The 8,925-nt window shown below is 44.8% G+C and overlaps 2 protein-coding genes across 2 annotated transcripts in view; both read right to left on the bottom strand.

Moving 5' to 3' along the window:
* The window catches only part of DCXR (dicarbonyl/L-xylulose reductase), a 3,655-nt gene extending 3,333 nt beyond the window's left edge, over nucleotides 1-322 (bottom strand). The window contains exon 1 of the mRNA XM_010568138.1: nucleotides 257-322. Coding sequence (XP_010566440.1) covers nucleotides 257-322 — 66 coding nt within the window. The remainder of the gene's footprint in view (nucleotides 1-256) is intronic.
* A 692-nt stretch (nucleotides 323-1,014) lies between these two features.
* Nucleotides 1,015-8,924, bottom strand: RFNG (RFNG O-fucosylpeptide 3-beta-N-acetylglucosaminyltransferase; the record flags this gene model as incomplete). Its single annotated transcript, XM_010568139.1, has 8 exons — nucleotides 1,015-3,560; nucleotides 3,794-3,879; nucleotides 5,277-5,442; nucleotides 5,533-5,621; nucleotides 6,665-6,818; nucleotides 7,205-7,307; nucleotides 7,828-7,876; nucleotides 8,733-8,924. Coding segments are annotated over 8 exons (906 nt in total), but the record flags the coding sequence as incomplete, so codon positions are not given.
* Between the last annotated feature and the right edge of the window lies 1 nt (nucleotide 8,925).

Raw genomic sequence — 8,925 nt, forward strand, 5'->3', positions numbered from 1 at the left:
GGCGGGGTGGGTCGCAGGCCGCAGGCGCCGCTCAACGCGCTGCGAGCGGCCGCCTCTGCGCCGGGGCACCTGCAGGGAGGGCGGGACGCAGGCCCGGCCTGCTGCAGGCCCGTTCCCCCGAGAGGACGCCGCGGGAAGCCATGGCTGGGCCCACCCAGCAAGAGACGGAGATTAATTTCCTTGGCTATGATTCCCACTGAAGCATCGCAGCGAGAGACCCCAGAAAAACTGCCTTTTTACCAGATGATGAAAAGACCTGCCTCCTCTGCCCGTTGAAGCTGCTGCTGAACTTGTAGGCAGCCCTCTCTGGTTTAATAGCCATTGCCCAGAAAATCAGCTGCAAGTGCACAGGCTCCGCTTGCCTGAGGGCCTAGGCATACTGGATTTCTCATGCAGCTCCCGCGTGACAACAGCAATGTGCTGGAAGGTACAACAGAAAAAAGCAGGCTAGGGATAGTTAAGGGGTCATAGATAAGCTACTGCACCACAGTTTACTTCCAGTGACAGTCAGCATGCCAGTTCCAACTCCCGATTGCCAGAGCTGGCGTTGTGTAACACGGCAGAGGAGCACAGACAATTAACGTACCCTGTTAACAGGTCTGTTTGTAACACTACCCAACTCAGACATTGCTTTCTGAGGATGCTTAAATTTAAGAGCTCCTGTGGCATATTGAGGAAGTGCAGAAACAGAATAGGAAAGTGCCGAGACAAGTTTACAACAATTAACTTATTCCTCATTTCAGTTCTTTTACTTCGTTAATCATCATCTGCAAGGATTCTTCTCATCCATGTTTGTTCCTCTGCACGTCCAAGTCATCTCACTCAGATGCTTTTTGGCCATTTGGCATCACAAGGACCAGGAAGCTGTAGTTTTCCAGATTATAGGGTTTATGGTCCATTTTTGGTGTAGAGAATGTGTCAAGAAACGTGACAAAACACAACCTTTGGCATATTAAATATTTATTTTGTAGAATCACTTCTGTATGAAACAGTAGTTTGATTTAAAAGCTGCATCCTGATATAGCCACACAGCCTACTGTATTGTCAACACAAGAAACCTTAGAAGAAGCTTGAACCCATTGAACAGTCCTGTATTGCCATGCAGGAGAATGTGGTCCTTTTTCAGTTTAATGAACACCCTACCAGCTTAAAAGTATGCTGCCTCTTTGGCACACCTTGTTTAGGGTGACCAGCAACTAGAGTGATACTTCTACTACTCAGTTTTGCTGCCATCCATATGAAGTGGTGTCATTTTTGAACAGCAGTTTGCCACATAATCACTACCCCATCCATGTTGTTTGTGATATCTTACAAGAGGCTGCTACCAGTGGAAGAGGAAGAAAAGCTCCACCAGAAGTGTTCAGAATCAGCGTTTTAAGACAAAAATCTCATCAAGAGCTCATGAAGCTTCACAGCTTACTGCTACAGGTTGAAAACAGGAACCTAACAAGTATTTAAAAAAAAAAAAGTATTTATATAGATATCACGAGTCTCCAGCACTATTAATGACAAATCTTTAAACCCTAGGACACCTCAGTTCTAGTGAGCAGAAGACCTAATAAAGAGGTAGAACATGCCACAACCTACTATTCTGCAAGTCCTCCTCTGTTTTCTGTAACAGGCTGTCAGTGTTACAGGTGTACCTGTTATGGAACAGCCACTGTGCTAGCTGGACTTTGATCTAATTCCCTGCAGCATTCTTATTTCCATACCTCATGGTCACCTTAGTAGCCATGAAGGAAAGGAGAAATTTAAGAATGAGCTGCAGGACTGTGGCAAATAGCAGCTTGTTTGCTCCTCAGTGGAATTAACTAAAATCATGCAGAGGGGACAGTATACCCAGGTAATTGCTGAAAGGTTTGTGTTAAAAATAAGGAGTGCAGGGAACAGTGTTATTTCAGGAGGCTGACACCTCTGCTGTTTCATACTTGAATACACTGCAGGCATTTGCCTACGTTATACCACTTTTCAAATGGCAGGAAGTTAAGCAACTAGCTGAAGTCCACAGTACAGCTCAGCACAGCTGTTTAGAAATCTGAAATTTTTGCTAGCTCTACATTCTAGCCGTTAATCATTGTTCCAGGTTATACAACGTCATTCTATTATTCTCCCCTTAATTCAGCCTCAGACTCTAGCACTAAACCAGCAAGTATTTTCTGAAGAATTTGTGAGAGTAAACAGTGGTTTTGCAAATTCATTTTTTATGCTATTCTTCATGTCAGGTAGGGATTGCACATGGCCGAAGTTTGGGCTAACAGAAAGGTAAAAATACGGAGCCCCATTTCTTCCACTTTCAAAACTAAGCTTACTTTATTTAAAAAGCAGCAGCAGGTGATACTGCTACAGCATTGAACTTCTGCTGCCTTTGTGTAGTGTGCAGTCTCCTTTTAGTGATTGCATGAACTATTTATTGAAACGTTAGCAGCAGAGTAAAAATAAACACTGATCTAGACCTTAAGGTAATCAAAACATTATCTGAAGAAGCTGAAGTGGAGTAACCAGAGTCATACAATCAAAGGTCCTCAAATGATACCATCAAAAACTTCCTCAGGGCATTACAGCTATCTAGCATTCCTCCTCCCTCACAGACAGCAAAAGATACAGCACAACTTCAGAAACAGGGCGTGTTTCATCGGCCAGTGAGCATGCTCTAGCTCATACAACCTGCTGTGGGCAAAGCAGGAGAAACGATTACCATCTAGTCTGGCAAATATTTCTTCAGTATCAAATATCAAGGGAATAGTCTTGGACCTGGCAGACCACCATCATAATCAACAACCACTGCAATTCAGCTGGTAAAAGAGCCAAGTCTGACAATCACCTCCATGGGAGGTACACATGACTATAGGGGAGAATGTGCACTGTAAGCAACTCTTGTCCAGCCCTGAGTAAGCTTACCTTTACACAGGGTTTTCCCATGACAAAGGCTTTCTGCCTTGTTTACCCTAGTGATTCCAGGATTTCTGGTGTTTATGAACAGACCCTTTTCCGGTGCACAGGTGGAATTTTAATATGGCAGGCCACAGAAGCTCTTAAGTAATTCTGTTCCCAAGACAGACGAGTGAAAACTTCCACTCTTGTCACCATGGGGACTACAGTCTGCTATAGCACTCCAGCTTCAAGACAATGGCCTCTACAAGCCCTTAACAGTAGTAAGAATGCTATCATTCCAAGTACTGCATTTGCCTAGGATGTGTCCAGGCACAGATTCATATGACATCAGACAGAAGTATGAAGTGACTTGTACACGTGTGACTGTAGTCATTATACAAAGAGCCACTGGACAAAAGAAGAAGGACTCTCCTTGGAACGTCCCTGGCTGCAGCTGAACAAACCACACCTTCTTGCTTTTGTAAATAGAGTCTATCTACCTCCTTTGTAGATACCTCTGGTTGTCTCCCAGACGAAGAGAAAAAGAACCACCAAAAAGTCCACCACAACTCCTCTCTTATGCAAACTAGGTGAGATACAGGTGTCAATGACTGGTCAAGAATTATGACATCTTCTTAGCAGGGCACCAAATAGTGTCAGGATAGAGCAGACAATGGACAGACTTAAATCTATGAAGGAAAAAAAATGAAAAGAAAACATTAGATTGGAATTCTCCATACAAGGAACATACTAGCATTGAATGTGCAGCTGTCTAACAGAGCAGAGAGGGTGGGTCTACCTGCCTTTGGCACAGCAACAAGAGCTGACATGAGAAAATAACCCCATTAGCAGGTTTGATCATCTTACAGTTTGATAAACATGAACAAGGCAGGGAGATCTTGTTTTGGAAGCGGACACTCACCGGGTTGGATCTTGCTGAAGGCCAAACACTCCTCCCACACTCACAACATTGTGTTTGTTCTCAGGGTCCCCGTAACTTAGGGTTACCTGTAGAAGCAAATAAATATTCAGAAATTGTAACACTAATGCAGAAAAACAGAGTGGGGATAGCAGGATTATTAATGAGATATGGAGATAGACTCCAAGGATCCCGTCTAATCTGATCGGTGGATTACATTTGAAAAACAGTGGTTAGTTTTGACATAAGCAATGCTGGCACTGAATGGTAGCTATCAAATGGACCACTGCTCATCTAAAAGCAATCTGGGAGAATAAACAAAGGAGCTGAAAGCTGCATTGCCCTGAAGGACAAGATGAGTTACAACTGTGAGCTTTGTAAGGGCATTAATCCTGCTAATGTCTGTACTTTCACTAAATAACATATGTTCATCCTCACCAGACGCTGCCTGAAGCCTGCAATAGTAGTGTCTTAGCACAGAGGGAAAATAGAAACATTTGGATATTAAATGCTATAAAAAGAACTGCCATGTGACAAACCTGGCAACAAAATTTAGATCTCTGGAACTCCAATTCAGTGCTATTCTTCCACACAAGCATTGTATCAAGAAATTTCAGGTGCCAGGTACAAGACGACATATTTTTCTTTCTAACTGTAGATCTCCTGGATTTTTGGGTTAGCTGTTACAGTCTCAGGGAAACAACGATCACCAATGGAAGGCTGTATTCAGCCTACAGTTAAATTCACTACCACGAGGGAAATTACATCACACTGGAATTTGGCCCCAAATGAACATTTCTGCTGCCTAATACGATTGCCAGGAAAATATAACCAAGCAGTTTGTAGGGGCAAAACCGCACTCTCGTTTTTTCATGGTGCCAAACATTAAGAGGCAGACAAAGCTTCTGGATAGCCTTATAGCTCCATCTACTGCCCATGAGTAAAAAGCCATCCCAGCAATTAAAAAACTACTTGATTTTTTCCCTAAGAAAGACTGATTAAGTTTCTTGAGATTCAGACAAGTTGTTCTTAAAAATGATCAAACATTTAACTATGTCTTACTTATTGAAGAGGTACTTGCTATAGCTGCAACACTAGTCTTTTTGAACAGCGTGAATTAAGACTGAGACTTTGTTAGGCAAAGACAGAAACACTTTCTTACATGGCAGGCAAACTAAATATTGCCTCCTTCTACACTTGCTGCTACTGTGACTCATGGGAAGTCAGAGTTTAGGAGGAGATGGGGAACACCATATTTAGGCTTAATGTAGCAGAATGTGTCCCCAAAGGAGAGGACAGCTATATGACCTAATTGGCTAGGGTGAAAGTATGCTTTTTACCTAAATGAAGGAATCGGACAGGACACAGCTCTGAGTGAGTCTGTAGACATCCTTCTTTGCTGAAGAGTGCTAAGTCTAGGGAGAGGTATTCTGTCCGATCAGGTTGAGGTGTAATTATAAGAACAGGACATGAGGCTTAGCCCTACCTGCTGCAGCACAGACTCGCCTTGTAGCCTCTGCAGATTTTCCAGATGGGAATGGAACAACGGGCTGTGCAGCAGCTTTACCTCCAGCAGCCCTTCAATGATGTAGCCAATAGTGCAGTCATCAGGAAGACGCACTCTTTCTGCAGTACTGATGAAATTACCCAGGCTGTGAGACAGAGCATAGGAGACAAGATGAAATATGCCTTAAAGCCTACCAAACACATATTGATGGAGCTCAGCTAGGAACAGCGTTTACCTGGCCCAGGGACTCATCTTCAGGGCAAGACCTCTGCTGATACAGAACCCTGCTCCACCTGTGGCAAACCAGAATTTCACGGTTGTCTTCTGAAGAGCAACAAGAAAAAACACACAGTAGTTACTAATAATCAGCTTTCTCCATTTGGCTGGGCAGGGAAGGGAACTTGAGGTTTTACTGGATATCACATACTGCCCTTGAGTCAGAACGAGACTACAGATTAATTCCTGTTTCTTTAGGCTGCTGAAAGCCCAGCTAGCTGTTCCCTCAAATGAAATTCTATCCTGGAACTGACAGCGGGTGAACCATCAAGTTAGCACAACTGAAGTACCACACATGAAATGGGAAACTACACCTAAGTCCCACCCAATTCCATCTGTCCCCTGGTCACTCTAGCCAAGGGTCACAGCCAGCTCAGTGTTCCTGAGGAAATCAAAGGTGGTCCATTAGTCACTTGGCTCCATGTCCAAGGAGGCTATTTTGCTGTGCAGAGCCTTCCCTAACAACCTGCTTTGTAACTGACTTTCTGGTCAGTGGATTGATTTATCTTTAGGCCTGTCAGCGTAGGTGACGTGGTGAGGACTTGTCCTTTAGCACATGTACCTTGTGACTGAGATGTTTGCTTCCACTTCTTGGAAACCTAGTAACCACTCAGTATTGGAAATGCCTTATATACTCAGAGAGGCTCTGTCACCCATCTGATGTTGGTTCAAGATGATGACAATGTGATACTGCTCTCAAAACAAACAAACAAAAAAACCCCAAACTCCAACCCAACCCCCAAAACCCTAAAACGAGGAACACTGCCCCCAAAAACACTAAAGGAAGAGTCAAGGTGGGGAGGCCCTACTCACCTCAGTGTGAGGGAGATCACCAACATACATGAGTGAAGGAAGAGAAACAGACATCCACACAGGAGACAAACTCTATTGTACATATGCATATGAGGTCAGATCAAAGATTCATTTAACCCAGCACCCTGAAAATGACCAGTCGCTGAAAATGACCAGTGCCAGGTTTATTGCCTGCAGATTAAATCACTTGTTTTTATGTGGGAATCCTGTGAACTCTGAAGGTTTTAAAAGCCTAGAAGGTCAGGATGTCTCTCAGACTAACTGCACAGTTTGCTTACTGAACCGTCACTTTGGACATGGTCGGCTGCTTCAATGGGATGGTCCAGACTCGGTCGCCCCACATAGACATCCTGGCTGTGTGAGAAGGCGGATAAGAGACGCAGGAGAGTCCGAGGGTTCACATAGTTGTCATCGTCCACATGACAAAACCATCTTCAAACAAAACAAAATAAAGTAACTGCAGAGCAGTAACAAAGAAATGAGTTATAGGTTTACAGCTGAGTCTTAGGCTTTTAGGCTTGGAGCAGAAAGTATTTCCCATTGTTCTGAATTACAGAATTTGGAAGCTGAAAGCACCCACAGATCCTAATTCTGGAAAGAGGCTGAAATTAATAACCCCCTTTAGATCGTGATCCTTTCCACCTTTCAGATGATGGTTGTTTATAAGCATTGCTTCATGCTGTCCTCCCTTCCCTATGCTCACCACCACATTTTAGCTAATACTGCATTCCTTACTGGAACAGAGAAAGTTACTCAAGTTTCCTGTGAACACAGAACTGGAAGAAACAAAGTCAATCAGAACAACATGTTTCACCTACTTTTGCCCAGATTCCAGGAATTTATCATATTCCACAGACATCTTGCAGCAGAGAGCTTGCCGCGTATGGACAGCAGAACAGTTGGTGTTGATCATATGATCCCCTAGAAAAATAAAGATCAGCTCTTTCAGGCTTGAGAAGCATGTGTAGTCCAAAAAAGACTACAAAAGAAGTGCACATTTGGCACTAATACCCTACATCTGAAGTGCATATGGTGCACACATGGAGAGTAAACTGCAGGACAAGCAGGGCTCATGGGTTATGCATATGGCATGCAAGCTGTAGAGTACCTAAAAATGCGTGAGTGCAGGGTATATAAATAGTGCCATAAGACTGTATGCAAAGGAAATGCCTAATATAACTTTGGACCAGAGAGACTTAAGCTTACTAACAGGAAGGAAGTGGGTGCAAAGGTGAACCCAGTATTCAGGAAGTTCCAGGCATCTTGTCCAGGTGGTAAGTAGGAACAGCATATTCTCCTGTGAAAGGAGAAGTTTTCTCCATTTTCTCCATCTTAACTTCCCTAATTGCTTGTATAGCATGAAATAAGGACTGTAGGGAAAGTATGACAGAAACAAAACTCAGTTACAACAGACGGCATGCACCTACGCTACACAGCTTACCTGCTTTCAGGCGTAGCTCCCGATCCTCCCAGTCCGTGAATATGAACGTCTGTGGGAGACAAAAAATGGTGTATCCACATTTGAGAACTTCAGAAACTAATTTCAACTCTGTTCAGTTGCAGTCGGAATTCTGAATGCTTTGTCTTGTTAGTTTATTTCACAGTAGCCATTGGGAGTGGGGTGGGGAGTGGTGGGGGAGAGAACCCCAGCAACTTCAGCCCTTGCCTTATTTGATAAGCATTTGCATTGCAAACCAGAAGAGCCTCATTTCAGTAAAGCATCCAAGATTTTAATCCCCTCATCTCAGGGTACAGACAACCAATTTCCAGATAGGAATGACTGTCTTTTTTGGTAGAACCTCTCTCTGCAATTTCATCTCCTCTCTCTGGCGAGGAGTCATCCACAGCTGTTAAGGAAGCCAAAAGGAAAGAATGAAAGGCAGGGTGGAAAGTGCCAGGTGGTAACACTGTCTTCTCCCAACTGCTGGACAAAATCATGTTAATGTGCTCGGATGGACTGAAATTCCCGAACAAGGGAACAAATTCTATGTTGTTCTATGGAAAAACCTAAGCTGCTGAACTACTCGGTCCACAATACCGGCTTGGATGCATTGGCACTAGGGATCTTTTGCTATCACGTAGTATCTTCCACAGCCACACAAAGGTCAGCAAACCGCTTCTGCTTGGACCACCGATCCCAGATTGCAAGCAGTTAGCGCAATCAACAACGAACTCTGGAGGAGGGTTCAGACGAACTACTCGGGTAAGATGACCTTCCTCGGTCTCACAAGGAAAGCCCTTTTTAACGCAGGGAAGGAAAAACCGGCGAGAAAGCGCAGCGGCTGCCCAGGAAACCGGAGGGCCGAGGCTGCGGCCGCCCGCCCGCCCCCGCTGGCGAAGCCTCACCTGTCCCCTCGCCCGGGAGATCCAGGTTTGGAGGAGCAAGTCCAGCCGGCTCCTGTGGTACTTCCTCGTGGTCTTCACCGCGATGAAGATGTCCTTCAGCTCCAGGCTCTCCCTGCCCGAGCCCCCGGCCGCCCCGAGGCGGCCCTTCCGCGCAGGCTGCGGGCTGCCAGCGAGGCTTCCGCTCCGGCCGCCC

This window comes from Haliaeetus leucocephalus, unplaced genomic scaffold, assembly GCF_000737465.1.
Source record: "Haliaeetus leucocephalus isolate CR32 unplaced genomic scaffold, Haliaeetus_leucocephalus-4.0 Scaffold238, whole genome shotgun sequence".
In the NCBI taxonomy this organism is placed as follows: Eukaryota; Metazoa; Chordata; class Aves; order Accipitriformes; family Accipitridae; genus Haliaeetus; species Haliaeetus leucocephalus.